This window comes from Coenobita brevimanus, chromosome 57 (genome assembly GCF_032717465.1).
Source record: "Coenobita brevimanus isolate Jiangsu-jjx chromosome 57, ASM3271746v2, whole genome shotgun sequence".
Taxonomy (NCBI): Eukaryota; Metazoa; Arthropoda; class Malacostraca; order Decapoda; family Coenobitidae; genus Coenobita; species Coenobita brevimanus.
The window spans coordinates 39,528,828-39,556,730 of NC_137010.1; the positions used below are offsets into that span (position 1 = coordinate 39,528,828).

Sequence of the window (27,903 nt, forward strand, 5' to 3'; positions counted from 1 at the left end):
TACCGTAGGTGAAAGAGTTAGATATAGCATGTTATTAAACCCTTCAGTACGAAAGTCTCACTCAAGTCGAATAAAATCGTCTGTAGATAGCAAGAACATGGTGAAAAAAGCACCATAGCGAAGGGGCTGGAGGATTTCACAACGAACCAAGATCAGCTACTGGTGGCTTCAAGCTGCTACTGTACGAGTGGATTGCACGAACAACAGTGTCATGGTGAAGGCTTGCATTTGTATCTAGTAAAGCTTCAGACTAAACACTGGGCCACAGGCGCTGGTTTGCTGTGAATCCCTGGCCACAATTTTCCTTCAGCCAGTGGTGGGGGTAACGAAGGAGCAGGTACGGTGATTCGCCAGTGTCAAATGAGATAAGCGTGACAATCATGTCCTTAAACTATTTGTGACTTTATTTACATGGCACTTACCTTACTAATGAGTTGTATAGCATTATTATTATTATTATTATTATTATTATTATTATTTACATAGATATACACAACTATATACAGGTTGATAAGGAACTTTGTATTTACATATACAATTAAATTCTATATATAAATAGGATACATTTATCATAATATTAGCCACTTTGCTCATACAGCCTCAATAATAACTAACACCAGCCATTTTCTTTCAGCAGAGCAAAATCTTAGTAGTTAGAGGAGTAACTAAGACAGTTTTTAATCCTCTTTCTGGCAGGCACTGACTTTTTCTGAATAAATGCGTCTTGCAATAGCTTGAGTAAAACCCCACGTATGTTCTTTGTCCGAAAAAAAGTAAACATCTACATTATACAATGACATTTTTTTTTTTTTTTTTTGCTACCTCGAGGCGATTTTAAACAGTTTGGGAAAGACCCATGGTATTAAAAGACTTGATGAAGGCATGATCTAACACCTCTCGTTCGAGAAATGTCTCCTAAGCTGAATGAAGTCAAGAGGAAGTAGCAAGACTGAATAAAATATGTTGTGATGTCAGTAAAGGGATACAGTGGTGGCACATACTTAACGGTGACGCCTGGTGGTCTGTTGGTACAAGGCCGCCACTCGCCGTCAACGTTCTGTGCTTGCGCTTCCGTGTGAATCCCGTGGAAGCATGTTTTTTTTTTTTTCTTTCATGTAGCGGCATCAAGGGAGAAGGATGGTCACCTACCCATACTGTTCCTCAACAAGATGACGGCCTTTTACATTCATTGCTCCACTGCCAAAAAATCATTTAAATTAGGACATATTTTGGAACTAGTAGGGATAGATATTACTTCTTTCACCCCTTCGCTACTAAAACACATTCCCAAGCCATTGATTATCATTGACTGATGACAAAATTAAAAATAAACATTACCTTATCGTACTAGAAGGGTGAAATGATCGATAGTGCAGTACCCAGCCTTGTACCATTAAACCTCAGACATGATAATCTGAGACTGGTTGATACATACGTACATACGTATATACAGTATATATATATATATATATATATATATATATATATATAGATAGATAGATATATATATATATATATATATACCAGTAAAGTTCAGGTTATGAGCGCGTAATGAGCAAGCGAGCGTTTATACATATGCTTATCATTATAATTTCATCATGTTATAAACATTCAACATGGCACGTGTTTTCGACAACACATATGTATTCAGGGCACCAGATGCGCATATAGCGAGGCGCCGTAGCATTTGTCACACGCGCAATGTTCAGTTCTCTTCTCTCGACTTGTCATGTCAATAAACTGCGTCGGTAAATGCTTTGCTATTGAATGAATGATAAATCCCAGAAAGTGGGCGATTACCCTTGCTGATTTCACCCCTAAACATAGAAAAACGTTCATGTAAAGTTATGAGCATAATATCCGCTATTTAATTGTTACAATTCATGCAAGAAAACAGTGTTACAACAGGATTTTTTTTTTTTTTTATCGATTTCATGGTGGAACATGTCAATTGAAGTTCTCGGTACATTCTCTTAGAAACCTAGGATTCCAAGGGGTTTCTTTGGTCTCTCGAGTAAATATATTGCTAAAAACCAAATTTATTGAACGTATCTACTACCTGCTGAAAGAATCTCTACTCTATCTCACATAATAAGAAAGCTATCAATCTCTGAATACCACCACGGTCGGGCCATGTCATGTCGTGTCAGGCCGGTTGTTTTGGGCCACTCATTTCTCAGCTGAACGTAAACATCACTCATTACGCTTGCTCGGTTCGCTCGCTGCGCTCACTTGGTTGTAATAATTATTCTTTGCAGCTGATTTGTAACATCTGCCGGTGAATAATCATAATAATTATAGTAATACTAATACTAATATTAATAATAATAGTAATAACTTCTATTGGTAGTAAGTGGAGGCGCTCAACATCCACTCACTCTCGGGTGTCTGTCCTTTCTTTTCCTCCTTCCTTATTTCTTTCATTCCGCCTCTGTCGTTCTTCATTGTTTCCTCGTCATTCTGCTTACGGGTGACTTTACATTCCCTCTTCTATCTGTCTTTCTTTCATTCTTTCCTCTTCCTTCTGCCTATGGGTGACTCTACACTGAGTGACAGGCCAAATGGTTTTCTGTACACCAGGAAACTATTTACTATGCCGGGTGGTAACCATATAACCAAACTATGGCGTCTGGTGGTTTAGTGGGTAATTACGGCACTCCAATCGGATTACGCCGGTGGAGGTTTATATCCAAGGGATGATTGGGGTTTACTGCTCACGTAATGCCACTCAGGGATGAGTAAGGCTGGCCACTCTCATCTTAAATGTCAGGATCAACTTGCCTAGCCCGGGGATCCTACGCTCCTCATGGGGTAACGTACTGTAGGATTGGATGACGGATGGATGGATAACTATTATTATTATTGTTATTATTATTATTATTATTAGAACTCTCCTCCTCCTCATCATCATCATTATCATCGCAACCATTATCCTTACTCTCAGAAGCTCATTCTGATCAGGCTGAGTGCGATTACCACATCTACCTTGAAACTTATTTTGACACTACACACTGATAGTTTCTTCTTTGTTGTGCATATCATTTGTACTCGTTCACTTCCATCGAATATTTCTGCTGCAACCACAGGGGCTGCCAAATATAATGCTTGTTCTTAACTATGTCACTCCCTTTCTCCATCACTCATTCAGAATCACTGTACATTCTTGAACAATAGGGTTCAGGCCTAACAGAAGGAGTGCTAGTAAAACGAAATTTGTAAACTAGGAGGCATCCCCTCGAGCGGGATTTCAGGCAAGGTGGGACCCCCGAGGGCTACTCCCCACCGGGGTGGTAGCCACCAAGTTTCCCACCCAAAAATGTTAGGCACGGCCTAGTAGTAGTAGTACAAAAGATCCTTTACAAGTAAGGGAAAAATCGTCTGTTGCAGCAGGAATAAGCAAAGAACTACGTCACTGGTTTCAAGGTATTGATCTGTTCTTGATTTCTTGCTGTCTGTAGAAGGTTTTATTCAGTTTTCCAACAAGCTCTTGGAATGAAGGGGTTAAAGCAGTCTCCATCAACCCTTCACTACAAGAGGCCTCCCCCAGCCTGCATAAAACTGTCAGGCAGTAGCAAGATTCAAAAGGCAAGTGCAGGAGGGATGTAACAGAGATGCGGAATCATATGGCGCTTTGCTAGAATGAACCATCTTGCGTACGAAAATTCACCTGGCTGCTCCTAGAGATAATCCTACATCTAGAAATTAAGTATCATTTGTTCAATTCAATTAGCATTAGTCTTTTTCCACTAGAATTCTGTTTTCCTCAGCTTAATATCCACTTTTTTTTTCTCCTCAACATCTCTCTTCAACATTAATTCGTTTTCTTTCATTATTCTGTTTGTCTCTCATTATTATCTGTTCACTTTCACTTTTCTTCTCCCATGCTTCTGTTTATTTTTGTAACTTTTTCCTCTCCTTCTCTCCAATTGGTTTTCATTTTCCCTTCTCTCCCTTCCGGCTTTCTCTTCCTTACAATCAGACTCCCTTTCTTTGTTCTTCCTATCTTTCATTCTTCGTATTCTTTCTTTCTCCTCTTTTCGTTTCTCATCCATACTCCTTTTTTCTTCTTTCTCCTCTCGTCATTATTTTTCCCCTCTCTTTTATTGTTTTCAGTTTTTGTTTCAGTTTTTCTTACTTACTCTTTTCCCACTACTCCGAGATCATTTCCTTTATTTCCCTCTTCTTTCTCTTGTGTTTCCTCCTCTTCTTTGACCTCTGTCTCCCTCTCCGTCTCCATCTTATCCCTCGTGCAGGTGTCTTTCTTCGCGATCTTTCCCCCATCTTCCGGTTCCCTCAGGCTGTGCATCTCCAACACCACCTCCCCCACTTTCTCCCCCACTGCCGCGTCTCCAACATACCCCACCATCCTTTCCCCAGCTTCACCAAACCCCAATTTTCCTAGTTTCCCGTCTCCCCCCACCTCCTCCACCACATCTCCAACATCCTCCCTCGAGCCCCCAGAATCCTCCTCCACCACAGTCCTGCTCTCCACCACCCCACTTCGACCCTCCGCCACTGGGGAGGTTCGGCCCCCCACATCAGCGCCCCCCTTCCCCCTCTTCCCCCACTGCACTGATAGCAGCCCTCCCTTCGGCACGGATGATGTCTTGCTGAGGCGGAGTATGCTGGAGCTGGTCTTGAACTGGGAACCCTGTGGACGAGGAGGAGAAAGTTTGCGTCATTACCATACCAGAGCAGGATATGTCTGGGTTTTGTTGCTGTTGGTGCCTGAGGAACTGAGCTTTGTCCTACTTGGTGGAGAGAGAGAGAGAGAGAGAGAGAGAGAGAGAGAGAGAGAGAGAGAGAGAGAGAGATTCAGATGTAAGTATAGTCAGTAACAGTCGCTGGTGGGCTTAGGAGACCCCCAGTACCTCTTCCTAACCAGTTCATTGCTGATAAGGCGCGTTAACTCCTTCAGCACGAAGAGATTTGTATTTTATTTTTAACAGCCACAGACAGTTTCATTCAGTTAGGAGTGACGTTTTGAAGTGCACAGAGTTGTATATCGTCTTGCTTAATCCAATAAGTAAAAATATATTGTTTGTTGACGGCTTGAGTAAAAACAAAACTAAAAAGAGGATGTCCTAGTCTGAAAGGGTTAATATTTTCTAGAATATTCTTTCCACAATGTACAATAATTTTCAAAACGCAGTAGTGTAACTTGGACATGAAATTGCCAAGCATGAGATTTAAGCAGCCTCCCAAGCCCACCACACCTCCCTGTGAATGTACTGATGGATTTTACGATAGACAGCAGAAACTTTCACCTTCCTCCCCCTCTCTTTATCTCTTTCTTTGTCCTACTCTTTCTCTTACATTCCTCCCTCCATCCTTCCCTCCTGTTTTCCTTCTCTTCCCTCTCTCTCTCTTCTCTCCAAGTACTCCTCCATCTCCAGTATCCTTCCTTTCCTCCCATCTTCTTCCCTTCCTCCCACCCCCGACAATCATCCTCTATCCCTCCCTCATTCCCCACCTTTCCATTTTCCTTAGACCTACTCTCCCTGTCCCTTACTATCTTTTACTCAGTCCCTTCGTCCCTCTCCCCCTCCTCCGTCTCTCTCTCCTTCATCCCTCCCTTTCCATCACTCTTTTCTCTCCATCCTCCCCTCCTTCTCTCCCTGTTCCCTCCATCCTAATCCTCATTCATTCCTTCCCTTCATGTCCCTCTTCCTATTTTCTGTTTAACCTCTACCCTTCCTCCCTTCCATTCCCAATCTTCCTTTCCCCCCCCCCTTATCAGTCCCTCCTTCTTCCATCTCTCCTTATTACTTAGTTCCTCTCGTTCTCCCCTCTTCCTCCTACATTCTTCAATACCTCCTCCATTCTTTCGTCGTTTAACTTCATCTACAATCTCTCTCTCTCTCTCTCTCTCTCTCTCTCTCTCTCTCTCTCTCTCTCTCTCTCTCCTCTTACTTATTTCCTACCCCACTCTTCCCTCTCCTTCTCCCTCTCCCTCCCTCCCTCCCCTGACTCACATTGGTGGTGAATGTGGTGACGGTGGATGAGGAGGGTCTGGGCCGCCTGTTGAACTGGTACTGTTGCCACCGCTTCCTCACCGCAGCCGTCACCTGCGTACACACATATACACGTACATACACACACATATATATATACCTGGGTGAAGCTGAGATATGGGCTGCTAGATGGATGTTAGGTGGGGTAAGGTGGAGGTTAGTTTGGGGTGTATGCTTGTTAGGTGGGGGTTTCGGCTGTGTTGAAGGGTTGGTAGGAGCTGTTACTGGGGTTCGAAGGCAATTGGATATAGTTCATGGGTTGTTTAGCGCTATTGGATGGCTATTGTGTGAGAAATGGAGTTTGCTATGTACTGTTAGAGGGGTTAGACGCTTGTTAGGAGGGGTTAGACTGTTCTTAAGTGGTGTTTCAGGTTGCTAGGTATGTTAGAGAGTTGCCAAATGATGACAGTTACTTGAGGATGGGTCGAATGTGGCTGGAGCGTTACCGTTTCTCAACAGGGCTAACAAGAGAGCAATTTATTCTGCTTAGAGAAAAACTGACAAATATAATCAAGGCACTGTGAGGGGGGTGCACGAATATGTACTATTATATTTAGAAGTCAGAGATGCACGCAGAATATATGCAGTTACCTCAAAAACAATCCCCAACATCAGCGAGGGAGGGATGGTGGGAGGGGTAGAGGAGGGAGGAAGGAGAGAGAGAGGGAGGGGGACGGGATGATCCTAAATGTTGCCCACCAGTTCATGTAGTGAGGGAAGCTACACTCTTTGATCTCTTTTCACACAGTAATCATACATGAATACACGCTTTGGAAGTTTGAGGTAATGTACTCTCTCTCTCTCTCTCTCTCTCTCTCTCTCTCTCTCTCTCTCTCTCGTGTGTGTGTGTGTGTGTGTGTGTGTGTGTGTGTGTGTGTATATATATATATATATATATATATATATATATATATATGTACACAGTATATATCACTCAATGTAGAGTGATGCCATATGAGCTCTACACTAAGTGACAATCCAAATGCTTTCCTGAACCCAGGAAACCATTTATTACGCTGGGTGGTAACCATATAACCGGGGTTTCTGGCAGAGTTAAGTGTCCCCCAGATTCCCCTATCCAAAATCACTAAATCATGGCAGTCGTTTCAGAGAGCCTTGGAGAGTCCAATACCTGCCCGGGGCCCCAACCAAATGGGCAGATTCGCATGGCCATATGGAATGTGAGAGGTGTGAAAATGAGGAGAGCAAGAGGATGGAAGTGGTGAATGTGTTCAAGAGTGCAAGATATGCTGTGATGGCACTGTGTGAAACGAAGATGAAAAAGTGCGAAGTGGAGGAGTGGGAGGGTGTGAAATGTGTAAGATCAGGCATGAATGGGCGAGGAAGATGCAAGGAAGGAGTTGCTTTGTTGATGAATGAGGTGTGGCAGAGTGGAATGAGAGACTAGAAATGTGTCAGCTCGAGGTGTATGTAGGTCAAGTTCAAGTTTGAGGTGATAGTGGCAGTGATTGTAGCGTATTCACAATGTGAGGACAGGAGTGAGAGAGAGAAAGACAGATTTTGGGATGAGCTGGATGAAGTAGTGGGAGAAATGCCCAGGAGCTATATAGTGATAGTAATGGGGGATATGAATGGAAGAGTAGGCACTGGTCCTGAGGATGACATAATGGGCTGTTATGGAGTACCAGGAGAAAATGATAATGGGAAGCGACTAAAGGATATGTCAGGAGAGGAGGTTGTGCATTTGTAACTCGTATTTCAAACACAAAGATGCACATAAATATACATGGTATAGAGGAAACGGGGATCGGGTTGAAAGAAGCCTGATTGATTACGTGCTAGTAGAGAGGTCGATGATGGGAATGGTTGCTGATACGAGGGCCGTGAGAGGACGTTGTGGAGGTCTGTCAGATCATATGATTATGGTATGCAAGATCAAGCTGAGAGGAGTGAGGTGTATCAGGAGAGAGAGGAACAGTCAGGAAGAAAGACTGAAAGTTAAGAAGTTGAGGATCAAAGAAACGGCAGATGATTACAGGACCAAAGTAGAGGAGGAGTTAGAATCAATGAACTGGAATGAAATGAATCTGGACAGCCTGTGGAATGCAAACAGGGATTGCTTAGTTAGGAAAGCTGAAGTGGTGTGTGGTGTGGCAAGAGTAACAACAAAGAAGAAAGGTACGGCATGGTGGGATGAGGAGGTTAAGAGAGCAGTGGAGGAAAAGAGGAAGAAGTGGCTAAAGTGGTTACAGAAATGTGATGGTGTGAAGGATGCAGGTGGTAGATTATTAACCCATGGAGATGAAGTAAGGACCCGATGGAAAGAATATTTTGAAAGCCTGATGAATGGGAATAGAAAGTGTACAGTGGCTGTAAACATGACTGCTTTTGGGGGTGTGCAGAGAAGGAATGCAATGCCAAGAGATGTGACACTCGCACAGGTGAAGAGTGCTGCAACGCAGCTGAAAAATGGGAAAGCAGTTGGGGTTGATGAGATGTATGCAGAAATGCTTGAGTGTAGTGGAGAGAGTGCATTGAAGTGCTCGTTGGAGATATGTAAGAAGACATTGATGAGTGAAACTGTGTCTGCAGTGTCGAAAAAGGCTGTACAAAAATAAAGGTGAGCGAAGTGTGTGCAAGAATTATTGTGGCACAAGTTAAATGAGTGTGGTAGGAAAGGTGTATGGAAGAATTATTGTAGAGAAAGTGAGAGACATATCAGAAGTACTTGTGAGTGATGAACAGGGTGGGTTTAGGAGTGGCAGAGGGTGTGTGGATCGAATATTTGCAGTGAGACAGATAGCAGAGAAGGCTTGTGAGCAGGACCATAAGGTGTTTATGGCATTCATGGATCTGGAAAAAGCATACGACAAAGTAGACAGAGAGGGATTGTGGAAAGTTTTGTCCATGTACGGTGTAGAGGGTAAGCTGCTAGGTGATGTCAAGAGTTTTTATGGTGGCTGCGACGTGCAAGGGTTAATGGGCATCTAAGTGAATGGTTCACGATCGGTGTGGGCGTGCGACAATGTTGTGTGATGTCCCCATGGTTGTTCAATATATATATATATATATATATATATATATATATATATATATATATATATATATATATATATATATATATATATATATATATATATATGGATGGGATGACGGAAGAAGTAAAAACACGAGTAATGGAGAGAGGGATGGCGTTGGTAATGAGTGGTGATGGATGGAATATCTCAAATTTGTTGTATGCTGATGATGCAGTACTGCTTACAAGTACCATATATATATATATATATATATATATATATATATATATATATATATATATATATATATATATATATATATATATATATATATATATATATATCACTTTCTCAGTCCATCTCTACGTATGTATATATAGATATCATGCTAATCCTCATCGTATTATTATCGCGTTACTTAAATGGGATGGGTACGGTACAGAGACAGGAGCAAGCAGAAGCACAAACCTTCAGGACTCACCATCAGACTACTAAGCAACTTACCCTACACTTTAATTCATGGACCATTCAAGCCTTCCACATTCCTTCCTAATATGTTACAACACCCCCTCCTCGTCCACCTGAAGTGCCAGCTGCACTTCTATGATATAATACTTATTTTATTCATTCTGTTTGCAAACACCTTTATTCAACCTGAGAAAGGTCTGTCATATAGAAGGGGTTCATGAAATTTATATAAAATTGTTTTATTGTTAAATGTCTTTCTTATGCGGAATAAAACAGTCTCGAGGGAGCAAGAATAAAATGTAAAAAACACATCATTCGACTGCAAGTATTGTGAACAAACTGACCTCGCCATTGCAGAAGCAGAAGAGCAGAGCCACGCAGAACCCCTGGGGAAGAAGAAATATTAGTATAAATGCATATCGACAGCACAAGAGTAATCAAGGCAGACAGTCCATTTTTACCGCCGCAATCTTTCCACAGACTACGACAGGCAAGAGTCGATTTTACTGCATGTTCCCCATTTGTGCTCTTAGGTGAACAGGGACATTGGGAAACAGACTTTGTCCAAGCGTCTGACCGGTTCGGGAATCGAACTGCGGACTGGTTGTGCTGACCATTACATCACCGGTTACCCCAGATGTTAGTGCGATGATGGTAACTGTTAACACCTTCTTTATTCTTGGTGCTATTGGAGGATTTTACTCAACTTAGAAATAACCATAACAGTGAAAACATCAGTGAAAGCTATGTCTAACCCCTTTAGTTGTAAAAATTACCCCGAAACTGAAAAACTCGTCTGGGGATAACACAAACAGTACATAGTTAGGTTGAAAAGGTTAACATTTCCATCGTCGTCAGAGATTAAATATACAATCTTTAGTATTACTTCTCTGAGTAATCCCTTCTGGCTGCGGATTTTTTTTTTTTTTTTTTTTCATTCGCGGGGAGAGATTTCTTGCATGAGAGCAGTTAATGGAGTCTATATCTAATCCTTATACTTCCAGAGTTCTCTCTTCATCTCAGTGAAATTGTCTGGTAATTCAGTAAATCAACGAAAAAAGCCCACACCTGGAAAAGATTGCAACATATATTTATTTTTTTTTATTCAGAGGCACTTACAGAACAGATTATTAAAAATGTACCCAGATCTACCTGTGGGCAATGTGCCTAACTTGCATAAAACCAGTATGGCCGCTAAGCTTTGACAGATCTTATTTTAGCCACACAACAGCTTCGAGGTAAGAACCTGGGGTGACTTACAAGCAGGTAATACTGTTTTTGCTCATGAGAAATCTATTTCGAGCAGAAACATTGATCAGTCTGCAAGACTTTGCTACAATTCAAGATGGTAGCCACAGTGATCAGTTGTAGCTGAGAAGAAACATTGATTGGTTTACAAGAATTTGCTACAATTGAAGGTGGTAGCCACAGTGATCAGATGTAGCTTACTTTTTGTGTTTACAGTACGTGTGCTGGTGTGCTGGCAATACTTAAACGTTGTAATTTCTTTACACGCCTCGGTCTTCCAACAAATAAAATTAATTTCGTTCCTCTTCATTATAAAATGCACCTGGTGGTCTAGTGGTAGCGTATTTGGTCAGTGACGGCCGTGCCTCACGTGCAGCAGTTCTAATCCTAGAGGAGACTGGAGGTTTTCTTACCATGTAAAATACTCTCAGGGGTTTAGGTCGTTCTCTTAGATTAAAATGATCTAGAGTACAGCGGCTGCCTAGCTTTAGGTCCTTACACCTCGAAGGGACGGTATTTCATAGTTATTCTTCTCACACAATCTAGTCACTGAGTGACAAGCCAAATAGTTTTTTGGCTACAGGAAACCATTGACAATGGTGGTGATAACCATACAGCCAACAAACAGAGGACTGGTGGACTAGTGGGTTAGGACGCTCCAACCAGATGTGGAGGATAAGGGATTCAGTTCCAGGTGTTGTGAATTTATTGTTCACATAATGCCACAGAAGTTAGAGCAAGTGGCCATTCTTGACCTACATTTTTGGACTGAGTAGCTTTGCCTCAGACCTGCCACTCCTGATCACCGATGATGGATAAATGTGTCTATTGCAAAACCAATCTTCCTGGACAATGAACGAGCTGTTATTATATGCCTCAGACAACCTGCGTTTTCCGTATGATATCCCGATATAAATATAATGACAAAGGACTGTTATGGTGATATGATACTGTTTACATAGATTGCTGGAATGCATAACGTTGCACCTCCATTAACACCGTCAGTAACATAACGTCTTTTACACTTTATTCCTGCACGTGTCAGACGATTTTATTTACCACAGGAGGAGTTGCAAAGATTAGCCATTTACATCAACCCCTTCAGCACCAGGATGCCCCATATACTCGTGTTCTGTTCTTATTATGGTCAGTTTATTTCATTCAGCTTAAGAAAGACCTCTAGTGGTGAACCAGAGTCATCTTCATTGATCCCATCAGTATGAGGACGTCACGTGTGCTTCTGTCTTGCTACAACCACACATTTTATATCCAGTGTAGGAGTGACGCCTGGATATGAATCGTCAGAAACATTCTCCATTATCTCCATCCATGGCGGGGTGGCTGCTGACGATTGTTTTCGGCTTAAGAGAGAGCTGTGGCAGTACATGGGTATACAAGCAAAGCCATTTGTATGTCTGATCCACTTGTCCTAACCCAGTTGTCTAACTGTGAGAGGTGGTGGCCAAATGGCTAGAGAAGTCGTCAGCTGTCTGAAATTATTGCGAGTCCGATTCCAGGTTAGAGCAGGGAACAGACTGACTAACTAGACATCGTTAAAGAAGAATTTACTGAACCTTCAACAAAACTCATCAGGTCATAAAAACATCCTCACTAATATCATTACAATAGTTATATGTGGCAGCTCAAGCAAATATTCTGTGGCATGTAGAAGGACTGTTGGGCCTCAGTAAAAGACCGATTTTTTTTCCTTTTTTTGCTCTCATGCATCTCTCCCTGCATGGCCTTCATGGATGATGTTCCCCAGAGTGTTGGGGCTTGTACTGAATGGTATCTGATCTACCTGTTGTCCTAATCCACCTGTTGCCATAATCCATCTGTTGTCCTGTGCCACCTGTTGTCCTAAACCACCTTTCTGTCCTAATCTACCTGCTTTTGTCCCTGTTCCCCTGTATGTCCTAATCCACGTATCCTAATCCACGTGTCCTAAGTAACATGTCTTTTCTAACCTGTCCTAACCTACCTGTCTGTTGCTATCTACCTGTTAATCCACTTCTCTCTCCTATTGCACCTATCCATCCTAATTATACTAATTCTCCTTCCTTGCTGCCCTTACCTATCCATTGTCCTAGTCGGTAGCAAAAACTCCGGTGTACCCTAATCAGAACTTAATCTACTTTTCTGTTCTAAGCCACCAGTTGTCCTAATCCATTTTTCTGTCTTCATCTACCTGTGAACCTTAATTATAAGTAGATCCACCTGTGTGCCCCCGGGTATTATTCTCAGTGTATATGAAGATTACCTAACACCTCTTCCTTACCATTTGTTTTACATATTACACCCTGACAATCTTTTTAATATTATTTATAACAAGTATAAACATTGACTGGGCAAGTGCTTGTGTGGTCCCGTTGTATAAAGGCAAGGGTGATAAGTATGAATGTACTAGCTTTAGGGGTATAAGTCTGTTGAGTGTTGTAGGTAAGGTGTATGGTAGTGTTAATTATGAGAGTTAGAGAGGGTACAGAGGGAGTGATTAGTGATAAGCAGTGTGACTTTAGGAGAGGGAGGGGATGCGTTGATCAGGTGTTTGCTGTGAGACAAGTGTGTGAAAAGTATTTAGCGAAAGGCAAGGATGTGTTTTGGGCATTTATGGATTTAGAGAAAGCCTATGATAGAACTGATAGGGAGGCTTTGTGGACTGTTTTAAGATTGTATGGACTTGATGGTAGGTTACTAAAAGGGGTGAAAAGTTTTTATGTAAATAGTAGAGCATGTGTAAGAGTGGGAAATGCTGTGAGTGATTGGTTTCCCGTGAGAGTGAGGCTGCGACAGGGATGTGTGATGTCGCCTTGGTTGTTTAATATTTACATGGATGGTGTTGTAAGGGAGGTGAATGCAAGAGTTTTAGGTGGTCTGAGTCTTGTAAATGTTGATGGTGGAGATTGGAATCTGAAGCAGCTGCTGTTTGCAGATGATACTGCACTGGTGACTGATTCAGAGGAGAGATTGAGACAGTTGGTAGAGGAGTTTGGAAGGGTGTGTGAAAGGAGGAATTTGAAAGTAAATGAGAATAAGAGTAAAGTGATGAAGTGTACGAGGTTGATAGATGGTAGGGGGATGAATATAGTTTTGAATGGTGAGTTGCTTGAGGAGGTAGATTGTTTTAAATATCTAGGGTCACATGTTGCTGTGGATGGAAGAATAGATGCAGAAGTGAAGTTTAGAATAAATGAAGTAGGAAAGGTGCTGGGAGGAATGAAAAAAGTGTTTAAATGTCGTTCGCTTAGAATGGATGTAAAGAGAAGGCTGTATGAGGGTGTTGTGGTACCGACTGCATTATATGGGGCTGAAACATGGAATATGGGTGTAGCAGAGAGGAAAAGTTTGAATGTAATGGAGATGAGGTGTCTGAGGAGTATGTGTGGAGTGACGCGTATGGATCGGGTGCGAAATGATGAAGTGCGAAGGAGAACTGGAGTTGTTCGGGAGATGGCTGGTAGAGTTGAGCAGAGGGTGTTGCGATGGTTTGGGCATATGGAGAGAATGGATAATGAGCGACTGGTGAAAAAGATAACTAGATCTGATGTGAGAGGTGTAAGGCTGAGAGGAAGACCACGAATAGGATGGATGGACAGTGTGAAGAGAGCGCTGGATGAGAGAGGGATGTCTGTTGAGCAAGGAAGAGTGGCTGTGCGTGACAGAAATAAATGGAGAGAAATTGTGAATAAATAAGTGATGACGCAGCCCTGAGGGGATATTCTCCCGCATTTGGTCTGATCAGCTAGTCAGGTCAGGTGCGGGTAAGGGGATGGGTCTGTTATGATGTGGCAGGGGTAAACCAGTTCTGCTGTCGGGCCCTGCTGCGGATGTCACTGATTGCATTGCGCAGTTGACCCTTGTGAGGTGTGGTGCGGTGAGGATCTGTCCGTTCTCCCCTTTGGGGCTAAGATGTGAATGAATGTGTTTGAATGGATGAGTAAATGGAGAGTGTGTCGTCCTGTCTCGGCTACCTCCCTTTCCTTGGGGGAAGCAGCCTAGGTATATAGAGATATAAACATTAATTGCATCAAAATAAAAGACGGGGATACTGAAGTGCTCAAGGTGTAATATACAGACTGAATCGCCATTGAAGAAGTGTTAGGTAGTCTTCAACACCTAATTAGCTAACACACCTGGAAGGACGACACAACGGCTGAAACCACGTGGTACACCTGTTCGCCCCTCGACCCGTGCACCGGCCTGTGGGCAGAGAGATAGAGTGTAACTACGCGGTGGCAAGGGTGTAGGGAAGGTGTAAATGGGTGTAGGTGATGGTGTAGGGAAGCTGTAGTGGCTGTGGGAGGTGTAGCGAAAAGTGGGTGTAGGTGGGTGATGGAATGGTGTAGGTGGGTGCAGCGAACGTGTAGTGAATGTAAGTGAGGTGTCGGTGAGTTTAAGTGAGTGTAAATGGGTGGAGGTGGGAGTCGGGGGAATGTATATGAGTGTAGATGAGGGTAACTGGGTGTAAAACACACTCTCTCTCTCTCTCTGTCTCTCTGTCTCTCTCTCTCTCTCTGTCTCTCTCTCTCTCTCTCTCTCTCTCTCTCTTTCTCTCTCTCTCTCTCTTTCATCTTTCCCTTTGCATCATTCTCCGTCTTTCCTTGTTTCCCAACTCACGTGAATGAAGTAAGTACAAAGTTAAAACCCAGTAGAGGTAAACAGTATCAGTATTGCCCTCACAACTTTAACAATCTCTCTCTCTCTCTCTCTCTGTATGTATGTATGTATGTCACCCTACCTCTTCCATCTCTTACTTTCTTTCCCTCTCCCTCCACCCACCTGAATGGCATAAGTACATAGTGTAGGCCGAGGAGAGGTATGAGTATCAGTGTCGCCCTCACAGCCTTCCTGGTGCCTTTGCTGGCCGCCTCCACATGGTTGGCCCGCAGCTTGGTGACGAGGACTCTCACGATGTTGATGAGGAACACCAGGTTGGCCAGGATGGATAGACAGACGGGCGTGGACAGAATCAGCATGTAATGGGACTCATCTATCCAGCAGCTGTTGGCAGGGACGCACGGATGGAAGCAAGGTAATGTTCTGCGGTTGGTACTCTTAGGAATTATGCTCAGGGCGTCTGGGGGGAAATTCCTACAGCTAAGTGTTTTGATTAGTATGTCGATTTACTGTTTCTTCGTTACTGATGCATTAGAGAGTTTTTATAGCTAACATCGGATGGCAGTGTTGAGTGAAATTTTGGCACCAAATGTTTGATCTGAAAAATGGAAAGAGAAACTGGACACAAAAAAATGAGTGTGCACAGGATGAACAAGCAGCGGGATTCCTGTACCATCAGCTGTTGGAATGGACGGATGGATAGATGGCGGACTCCTGTGGCTCACACGGCTGACTACCAACATGTGACGTCACCTGGAATAGAAGGCTACAGGTACCCCGACCATGAGTGGATCAGTAGGTACAGTATTAGTAGTATCAATAGTAATACTCCAGCTCCTATGACTTACAGCTGAACAAAATCGTCTGTGGGTACCTGGAATAAATTATTAGAGAAAACGAGGCCATGAGAAGGTTAATGGACTATTTTGGCTGTATCTGGAGAAAAGGAAAACACTGGATTGAATAATAAATGTGGATAGGACGAGTATGAAAAAAATAAAAAACTGATTCGAAAAATAGTTGTGGACAGGACCAGTATGCATTATGGCTGTCCAGCAGCTATTGGGATTGGCGGATGGATGGTGGAAGGAAGGTATATTTCATCATCATCATTAACTTAATCATTCAATTTCTTCCCTTCCATCACGAACCTACGAGCTCGGGGCTAGGGTGGCCAGCCTGACTAGCCTCTGAGTGGCATTATATTAGCAATAAACTCCAAGCATCCCTCGGGCATAAAACCATCGAGGCTCACTCCGGTTGGAGTGCTTTTACCCACTAAGCCATCAGACGTCACTTGATTGTATGGTTGCCACCTAACGTAGCAAATGGTTTCCTGGTTATAGGAAACCATTTGGCTTGTCACTCACTGCATAGTCACCTGAAGGCACTACATCGAGTGAGTGAAAGGTGGTCGGTCTCATCTGCCACATTGGGAAGTATTTAACGGACTGTGAAAGAAATGTATGAAAACATGGAAAGAAAAATTGGACTGCCACTCAAATGTGGATGGGGCCAACATGTAATGGTAGTCATTAGTTCAAGTGTGAGGATGGAGGGACAAACAGGAGTGCATTATACCCCTCTCACTGCTTGTATTACTCTCATCTGTTACACTCGTTTTGTTGATTACGTGATGGTGAAAGTGTTAATCGAGACGCGTTTCCGTAATTTCTTTCCCCTGAGAACTGATTAATCGAGAGTGAGTTCCGTCTGTTCCTCCTCTGCCTGCAACCCTCGGGCGCCACTGTACATTACATCCACAACAATCCGTCCACTTTAATTCGACCCAAAACTGCCATCTCTCAACTTTGACTACTGAACTGTAACAAGAGATTTACACAGGAATACAACGCTTACCACGAAGAAGTGCCATGAAAAAAAGGTAGGGTCGTAGTATTGTCTAATTCTGCCAGAGCTCTAGGAAATAAGAGGAAGTGGACGAACTATAACTATGGCTCTGCCTCAAATGAGAACATGACACTTCACCACACACACACACACACACACACACACACACACACACACACACACACACTTAGGAACCATGAATGAGGCAGAGAAGTTTCCTGAGGTTTGGGTTTGGATGCTTGAATGAGCATGATTGTAATGATGGGAAGATCTGTGAGACAGGTAATGTGTTTTATGAAAGAAAACTAGGTGGTATGGATATGTCTGAAACAAGCTGAAAGGAACAGAAGAGCCAGCTGGAAGCACAGGGAGAAAGTTTGGGGTGAATGAAAGAATAATTGAAGGAAGGAATAGCAATACATTTAAGAGAGAAAATGTGGAACTGCGAATGAGTGCATAGACGCAGGTAGTGGTCATGTGATTAGAGAAGTGTTCTGTTGCCTAAAATGACGCATGTTCAATCCCATGTTGGGGAAGGGAATGGTCGGATTGTTTGATATTGCCTAAAATGACTATATTAATACTCTGTTTAGGCCCACTGATATGCCTTAATAACACCCCACTAATAACATCACACTAATCCTGAAAGAGACCGCTGTAGCATGTATTAGCGCCGAAGTGGTAACATGTGAAGATGTGTAACATACAGGACTGCTGCAACTCAGGGAATATATTGTGGGTCTATGGCCAGAGTCACACACACTAAATCGTCAGTGAGAGCATCCTGAGTATCTGAGGGGAGTTCATAAGAAAGGGAGAGAGTTTGAGAATACTTAGGTGATTGTACGGGGGGGTCTGGGGAGAGGGAGAGGGTTGTGGTTTGAGGGGAACTTTTTTTTTTTTTAATGCAAGGAAGAAGGAAACAAAGGCCAGAAGCCCGCAAGATTGTTCCCTCAAAACACACACACACACACACACACACACACACACACACACACAAACACACACACCGCTCGCTGGCTCAGTACACCGCTCGCAGGCTCAGTGGTAACGTTCTCGTTTGCCATCTGGTAGACGGGAGTTCGCGCCTCGCTCAGGTTGCGAAAAGTTTCACTGACGAAATGGGTGGTTACTGTCCCCCTTGAGCAAGAGGACGGATGTGTGCGTGTGTGAAGGTCACAGCTTTGCCCTTAAATCGGACTATATGAGCTCTCAGCTCCCTTCCGGGAGGGTAAAAGCTGATGATCACGACCATCAAGTGATCCTGACCGACCCGGTGAATAATTACACACACACAGATAACAGAAATCTAAATTCAAGATCTGTTTATTTCGCGATGCCCGGACACAATGCCTTTGAAAGACTGGAGGTCATTGGCAGTAGGAAATACAGACAGAAGAAGTCTGTTCCAGAGCTGATCTGCTGCATGCATGCAGGACTGGGAGTAAAGGTTAACTCTTGCATTAGAAGGACAGAAAAGGGACGGGAGTTTGTTGCTAGACGAGTGCTACGCACCCGCAGTAGTGGTGGGGAAATCCAAGCAGTCAGTTCAGAGAACAGTGACCATTGAAGCTGCAGTAGAAAACAGATAAAGATGAAGCAATGCAGCGGAGGGACAGAGATTGAAGGGAGCCAGTAAGAGGACGAGCGTTATCGAGACGAAAAGCCTTTGACTCCACCTTGTTGAGAAGAGCTGTCTGTGGGGAGCCTCCCCACACGTGAGATTTGTAATCTACAAGGGGAGGGGGAATAAAACCCACGTACAAAGTCAACAACTATGCAGGGGTAAAGAAGTCACGGAGTAAGCTTAGCACACCTAATTTCTTGGAAGCAGATTATACAAGATAGGTAATATGATTTTTCCAAGAATGTTTAAAGTATGTTTAAAGATGCGGGATTGAGATGGATATTGTTAAAAAGTAGAGGATACTCCTGCGGAAGATTTTGACGGGTTGAAAGATATAAGATGTGAAATTTTGATGCATTAAAAACAAGATTACTTTTACCTCAATCAGAGATATAAGCCAAGTCATATATTAGGCGTGCCGTAGGCTCATCCCTTGTTTGTTGAAGTAACTGCTGAGGTGGACGCTACGAGAAATGAATGGAAAGGTGAAGGATGGAGTTATCAGCGTATGAACTGAACAGAATGCAAGGGCGGAAGCTAAAGGTACAAGAAGGAATAACAGAGAAACATGGAGTGCCTGGAGTAAATGAGAACGAAGAACTGCATGTCGAGCTGTGTTCGGAAAGAATGTTGAAGATTAAAAACACATGGTTTACGAAAAGGTATATCCATGAGTATATGTGAGTGAGTGGAGAGGATGAACAGCGGGCAATGATGCACATGGTGTTGGTGGACAGGCTTGTAAAAGGCAGGTCGTTTGATGTGACCGTTTTTAGGAGGGCTTCAGGAGGGATATTTAATTCCTTTTTTATGGATGCAGTGGGCAAAACTGTGTGGTGGTTTTGGCAGAAAAAGGAAGAGCCTGAGTGTGAAGGAAGCGGTGAAAGTGAGTGAACTTCGACTGAGATGAAAGTGTTGACATGCCAGGAAAGAATATGAGAAGAATGATTAAGAGCGAGAGATGCTGGATCGAAAGAAGAGCATTTAAAAAAGTTAAGAGAAATTTTGTAACAAATGGTAATACAGAAGCTGTAGGGGTACAAGTCTACTGTAGATGCCAGATAAAGGGTAATGGACTGTGATGATCGGATGGGAATTACAATTTACACAACACAACGCAAAGAAGCAAGAGGGACGTTTTCGGTATGGTGGTGGTGTGTGTGTGTGTGTGTGTGTGTGTGTGTGTGTGTGTGTGTGTGTGTGTGTGTGTGTGTGTGTGTGTGTGTGTGTGCAATTATTTGTTTGTGGAATACGTGAAAAGTAAACAGAGAAAGTGAGGGATTTGCATGTAGGTTTTATAGATCCAAAGACGGCATGTGAGAGAGGAGATAGGGATACTTTATGGCAAGCGATAGAGATGAACTGTATGGGGTGGACTGGGAATGATATCTTTAAGCACTGTACAATGAAAAAACTTATCAAATGATCAGGGCAGGTGTGTAAGTGGAAGTGAAAGAGAATGACTGGTTAAGGTAGAGGTGGGGTTGTGTTAAGGACGTCATGTCTTCAAGGTTGTTCAGTCTATAATGGATAAGCCGACCAGGAAGGCAGATGTAACATTACTAAAGAAAAGGGGAAGATCAAGGGATGTATGGAGAGAAGGTGACTGGGATGTAATGCACTTATTTTTTGCAGATTTGTTGCAGACTCAGAAGGCAAAATGCAACAGAAAGTATCTGAGTTTAGAGGAGTTGTGAGTGAAGGAAACTGTCAGTGAGTGTGAGAAATGGCAATGCGATGCGATGTGGTAGGGAAAGAGAGCACACTAGCAACATGGAAAAATGTCTGATAGGAAAATTTTGAAAGAAATTAACTGTGTAAAGTACGTAGAAGTGTGACATAGCACCAGATAGAGCACAAGAACCTAAAGTAATTTCACAGGATAATAGAAGCATCAAAATATCAAGGGCATTGAATAACGTGTGGGCAGCAAGACCAATATCTATAAAGGTGAATATGCATACGTACAATGACTAGTGGTGCCAACTGTGCTGTACCAGTGCAAGGCTTGGAAGTGCTGGAAATGAAGTGCCAAAGACCTTATTACGTGGGATGAGATGGTCGGACTGAGTGAAAAATGATACGGTAAAAGAGAGGTGTGGAAGCAGACGCAGTATGTATGGACTGCACAAATGTGATACGGTCATGTGGCGAGAATGGGTGATAAAAGCTTGGGTAGAAATATATCGATTGAAATGAGTAACTGAGTGGAAAAGATGCATAATGGCAACCAAAATATATAAGCAGTTTCTTATTCTTAATATTATTACCTTGGTGGTAACTTTTGCTTATTTGGAGACCGGCATCGAAGGAGTTTCATCAGAATATGTCTGCTACAGACCACAGACCCTAAGCACTAAAGTTTTAGCCACTAGTGTTCATATTGACGAATGTGTGCTCAAGCAGTGTTTTTAGTAGTAACTGATGACATTTTATCGTTTCTGTCTTTTTTTGTCCGTCCCGACTCTCATTACCAGGGCCACTTGAAACTGAATCCTTCGAGGAAAAATTATAAAAAGTGATGTGGTTTGAAAAGAAAACGAAATGATTACATTTTCTGCTTCATTTCCAGAGTCAAAAATGAGAGAGAGAGAGAAAAAAAAAACATTGCTCAGGGAATCCGTGTGGCTACAAAACCAAAATAGAAAAATAAACAAATTAAATGTTCATATGGCTGAAGAAGTCTTCTCCAGCTATGGCCAGACGGTTTCACGCAGCAGATATTGGGTCATGGCAGCCGTGGAGTGTAGATACTGTCACCATTAACCCCTTCACGGTCGGAGCAACACTGATAATCTAATCCAATACGCCAGTCGACTTTATCCAGCCAAATGTGAATCAGCATCGCCTTGGAGTGTCAACAGTGTCACCATTAATTCTCACTTGGTCGGAAAACTTTATAATTTTATTCCATCTGATGACAGAAGACAGTATTCCCATGAGAGCAAGTCATAAAACTGTCTAGTACAGTACATCACTTTCCACCAAAATCCTTAATCTGAAAACTCTTCTCATTTGTAATTTGTGTGTGACACCAGTAACAAAAATAATAACCGGCATAACCCTAGTGACTGCCGGGGCTTCTGTCGAACACCTGAACAGCATCATGTGAGGTGATACCCTCGTCAGATTAGGAGGTGTTCTTGCACCTACTCAGCGATTTATTTTGTACACTTAACCTTACTATTTTTTCCTTTATTCATGTTCCTACAATACTGACAAAGTTTGTATGTATAACACTCAAGGTAATACTGGCCCCTTCAGTACGAAGAAGCCCTGTTAATTTTCTGTTACTGTCTGTAGATTAATATATTGTGCTTGCGAGACAGTTTTCAAACTCGAGGGGTTAAACATAGCCTTCACTAACCCCTTCGTTCCATTAGATACTTCTTAAGCTGGATAAAATCGCCTGAAGGTCCTAAGAATTCATTAAAATAAGACTTCATCGCAATGAAAAAGCAAACAGGCCACAGGTAGAAATGGCAAGGTAAGGAGGAGGTACTGGCGACACTACAGCCCCTGACGCTGGCCTCAGTATATGAACTCTTTTGCTGTAATGGACGCGGTTGGGTATTTTGTTCAGGCTAAATTCAAACCCTTTCACTCAGCTGTGGCAATATCTGGTTGGCCAAAGGTTAATCGATATTTTATTCAACATTGTTACTACTAGAATTTCCCTTTGATGAAGAAAAACGTCCAGGTAATACGATTGGATTAGGTGGGTGCATGGCAGTGAAAGCTGATTAATAATAATAATAATAATAATAATAATAATAACAATAGTAATAACATGGACAACTATAATACTGCTACTACTAATAATAACAATAACGTGATGATGACGATGATGATGATGATGAAGAATAGAAGAATGAGAAGGAAGAGAAGGGGGAGGAGAATGGTTTAATTACCGCCTATGGGCTGCATGAGGGTCTTTAAGACAGACAATCATTTTTCGCTGGGCTGCAGTTTTTGCTTAGAACACCACCTGCAACAGTCGGTGTAACACCCAGGTCCATCTGTTATGCAATGTGGTGACCGGGGAGAAACAGATCTTATCCAACAGTCTGACCAGTCAAGGTTTGGAATTCGGTCATAGTGTGGTAAAGACTACATATTGTATAGATAGATAGATAAATAGATAGATAGAGAGACAGATAGAAGCAGGAAGTCAAATGATGAGGTGTTGTGTCTGCGAGAATCGAGCAGTGCTAACATGCTTACACACTCTTAACACTGAGGAAAGCTGACGACAGCGGCCAGTAAGGAGATGATGCAGTTAGCTGTCAGCAGTCCTCTCGTGAACAAAGATCCACGAGGAACATACGTGACACACCCCGCTACACCAGATTTTAGGAAAGAGAGCTCAGACGGAGATTAGCCACCGAACAGGCTAGACAGAAGGAGACAAGCGACCCTAGAGAGAGGTCGAGACGGAGATTAGCCTTAGAACAGAGAGAGAGAGAGATAGCGAGACAGGGAGGTAGCTACCCGGGACTTATACTCTTTCCATGTGAGAAACCTGTTTAATAATTCTAAGACAAATAAAAAAAGTCCCATACTATTCTTTACCTCTCCCATCACTACATGACATCTGGTGGGGAAACTGCTACAAGATATAAAAGCCGCTCGACCACAAGTCTAAAATATACTTCTCTACAAGTAACTACAAAGTCTTTATGACATTTGGTGGCAGCGGTGGGATACGAACCTCGTCTACGAATCAACATTAAATTACTACAAAATATCAAGATTGAAAACAACCAACAACATCAGCTCCTGACAGTATTCTCTCCATCCAGCCCCCTCCGTCTCCCAGATCATTACGCTGATGCAGAGGTCAAGAGATCACTCGACGCCTTGCAAGTAGCTTAACGACAAAACCAGCAAATCTGCGGACATCGTCTCCGAATTAAAAGCAAATTTCTACAAAAGCAACCGAGACTACAAGATTAGCTTCAGTTCTACATTGAATCCTACAAAATACAGCCTACAGTGCAAATAGTCTACGAGTCTACGACGAATCAGCGAACTACAACCATCTACAATCAACTACAATTAACAACTCTACGTCGTCTGTATAATCTTCTACACGCACCTACAAGAAGCGGCAGTCTTCATCCCACAACGAGTAAATCACAAGAAAAAAGGACCAAGAATACATCAAGAAAGAAAGAAAACATACAAACAAACAAACAAACAAACGAAGAGTGAGAGACGACTCACAACTCATAACCACCAGACCTCACCCTCCTCTCTCTGCTACATCCACCCAACCCCCACCGCTTACGCAGGTGTGAAGAGGTCAGGACGACGAAGCAAACACCAAGTCCATATTCACAACTCATCTTACTCGTCTTCACTCAAGTTACTCATCGCTACTCATTCACTCACCACAGCTACCTGTGTGGGAAGCCGACGTCACCATGTGCTGAGACGACAACACGCCAATCAACCCGCGAAGGACAACGCTATCACAAATGCAACACCACTCACACCATTTTCCTCCACGGTAAAAATTAGTGAGTTACATAGTTACTTCATTTATACAATACACAGTGATAGACAATAAGCTTCTGCACAAACATAAAAAACGTGCTGTATAGTTACAGTTTAAATACACATACTTACTTCAGTTATCTGCATAACTCAAACACTAAATAATCACCAACAATAAATATTCTACACTGTATATATTCATTCATTTATTATAACATTTATTTACTACCAACGAGTGTTACCATTTATACCTACATAAAATACGTGTTTCATACATACAACTATACATTAGTACATCTACAAGCGATAAAGAAAATATACCATCACAGTTACTCAGTGAGCGATTAAAAGAACTGTATTAAACATTTATTAATTAAAGCTACTTAGTGGAAACATATAAATTAAGTTACAAGGTAAACTAGAAAAAAAAAAAAATGGCCAACACAAATGCCGTTAGCAAGAGTGAACATCTTCAACACAATCGTGAAGACAATGATTTCCACACAGTGCTGACACACATATTACTCACGATAGGTACAGGTGAACAACAAGTCAGTGTGTATAGTTAATACTGTATATAGTGTATATATATATGTATATATTTTTTTATATAAAATAACAAAATATGGGACTATATAATATCATTTTATAGTATCTGTGCAATATAAACTAAACTTTGAAAAAGTATCCCAAGGAAATTAGCCAGTAATTATGTAACCATGAACAACATGGAAAAAAGCGTACACAAGCAAAGAGAAACAAACTATAGAAAATCAATACATACAAAAAAAAAAAAAAAAAAAGAAAGGAAAGAAAGAAAGAAGAGTAAGAAAGAAAAAAGAGAAATAGAGTAAGATCACATAACAAACAAATGAAAATAAGTGTAAGTGTTACTACATATGCCAAAATACCACATAAACTACAAACAAAAAAGCAAATTGTGTCTCCACAAACAAGTGGCATGACACATCATCACTATCATCGACCGCAGCATATGTTAGGACTGCAGTTATTACAATTTTGTTACTCCATATTACAATAATGTAACTACAAACGATATGTAACAATTATGTAACGACAAACGATTACATTATGTTACACTTATTACAATTATGTAACTACAAACAATACTACAAACAATATGTACCATTTCTGTGACAGTTGCATTAACAAGATGTAACTTTTATGTAACTTTAACTACAATTTTGTAACTACAAACGATATGTAACAATTATGTAACGACAAACGATTGCATTGTTACACTAACTACAATTATGTACCTACAAACGATATGTAACAATTATGTAACGACAAACGATTGCTTTATGTTACACTTTGCCAATTATGTAACAGTTGCATTAACAAGATGTAACTTTTATGTAACTTTACCTACAATTATAAGGCCAAGACACTTATGTAAGAGTTGCATTAACAAAATGTAACTACAATTATAAGGCCAACACAATTATGCGTTAACACAATATAAGTCATACAATTATAACACAATTCTGTATTACCAGTATAATCAAACAAGTTAGGTGAATCACTATTTACTATATTATATGTATACAATATTCATACAATTTACTTTTACAATATTATGTATTTCACTTCATTAGCTTATAAGTTCATTATAATGTGTATGTAGTATGTATTAATATGTTATGACTATTGAATGTCGATGGTACGCCATTTTCGCGCGACCGAGCAGTGTGGTAAAGACTTCATATTGTATAGATAGATAGATAAATAGATAGATAGAGAGACAGATAGAAGCAGGAAGTCAAATGATGAGAAGGTGTTGTGTCTGCGAGAATCGAGCAGTGCTAACATGCTTACACACTCTAAACACTGAGGAAAGCTGACGACAGCGGCCAGTAAGGAGATGATGCAGTTAGCTGTCAGCAGTCCTCTCGTGAACAAAGATCCACGAGGAACATACGTGACACACCCCTGCTACACCAGATTTTAGGAAAGAGAGCTCAGACGGAGATTAGCCACCGAACAGGCTAGACAGAAGGAGACAAGCGACCCTAGAGAGAGGTCGAGACGGAGATTAGCCTTAGAACAGAGAGAGAGAGAGATAGCGAGACAGGGAGGTAGCTACCCGGGACTTATACTCTTTCCATGTGAGAAACCTGTTTAATATTTCTAAGACAAATAAAAATAGTCCCATACTATTCTTTACCTCTCCCGTCACTACATGACATCTGGTGGGGAAACTACTACAAGATATAAAAGCCGCTCGACCACAAGTCTAAAATATACTTCTCTACAAGTAACTACAAAGTCTTTATGACAATAGATAAGGAGGAAATCGAACTTTGGCTTTTGCGTTTGTGAGCTGGAAATGTTGACTAATAACACCATCGGCTGCCCCTCACCACAAGGATTATCAACACAGTGATAACCTTTTCATGGCCACCTCAGATTCACTGTCATATTTTGGCTAACGCCTAACGACTACTTCAGTTGAGAGTCAGCAATAACATCGTTAGTGTTAAAAATGTGTCCGTTAATCGTATCATGGTCGTTTCAGCCACACTAAAAACCAAAATAAGACCAGATGGCCTTAGTCAATTTAGGATGGATTGAAGAGGCCTAAGTATTATACTGTAGCCCATTCAGTACGGTGATGTGTTCATGTACATTATCCTTGCCGCTGCAGAGGGTTATATTCAGTCAAGCATTGCCCCTCGCAGTGAAGGGGTTAACTAAGATGGGATATAACTTTTTCACATTTAAAATATCTCCCTATCTGATACAAAAGGCAAAACAGGAGACATGAAGGGGTTCATTTTCAACAATGTATACTTCCCGCTTCTGAATAAAATCATTTGATGTTAGTGTGAATTAGCTATGGAATCCGTTCGTAGTGGGGAAGCTGTTAAATCTCTGAATTACATATTTTATGCTTTGTTCCCTCCAAGCGATTCTACTCAGATTAGGAAAGACCTCCCATATTTAAGGGATTAATGAAGACTATATATAACCCATACAGTTTGAATAGTCTCTCCTAAGCTAAATAAAAATTGTCTTTGGAAACATGAAAAAGTACGTAATACGTCATTGTACTGAAACAATTGGCTCTTTGAATGTGGTGATTTTTTTTAAATATCTAATTCTTGCTGCATCCATACTTATTCAGTTTAGGCGAGAATTTTCGATCTGTTGGAGTTAAATGTGGCTTTGTCAACTTCTACACCATAGGTCGATCATATGTTGAATAAAATCATCATAAGAGCACGAATTTAACAGAAATAAGAACGTCGATTTGAAAACGGCCTTCGTTGTGGCCTCAGGCTCATTTGAAATTATGAACCCAATGGAATGGAAGCTGATGTTGACGTTCTCTCGCAGTCCACCATCTTCCTTTCGGGGAATAGGGAGGAATATGGTCGACGTTTGTGTGATCAGGCAGTGGAGTCGCCAGGTTTATATCGGTGCCACCACGTGAAGGCGTTACTCTCCGGCACCACTATAAAGGCTAAGGGGGGGGGGGTCACATTTCTTTCCCTTTCTAAAGTTAGGAAGACTAAAACAAAAAGACGTCATCGGTATGAAGTGGCTAAAACGATCCCTCGGTCTGTATTGCCCTCTT

The 27,903-nt window shown here is 41.8% G+C and overlaps 1 protein-coding gene across 1 annotated transcript in view; it reads right to left on the bottom strand.

Moving 5' to 3' along the window:
- Nucleotides 1-2,193: 2,193 nt before the first annotated feature.
- The window catches only part of LOC145401966 (calcitonin gene-related peptide type 1 receptor-like), a 127,778-nt gene continuing 102,068 nt past the window's right edge, over nucleotides 2,194-27,903 (bottom strand). Inside the window, exons 7-12 of the mRNA XM_080274071.1 lie at nucleotides 15,488-15,709; nucleotides 14,842-14,908; nucleotides 9,805-9,846; nucleotides 5,976-6,068; nucleotides 4,359-4,651; nucleotides 2,194-2,272 (exon numbers count right to left, since the gene is read on the bottom strand). Of these exons, the coding sequence (XP_080130197.1) occupies nucleotides 2,194-2,272; nucleotides 4,359-4,651; nucleotides 5,976-6,068; nucleotides 9,805-9,846; nucleotides 14,842-14,908; nucleotides 15,488-15,709 (796 nt within the window). The remainder of the gene's footprint in view (nucleotides 2,273-4,358; nucleotides 4,652-5,975; nucleotides 6,069-9,804; nucleotides 9,847-14,841; nucleotides 14,909-15,487; nucleotides 15,710-27,903) is intronic.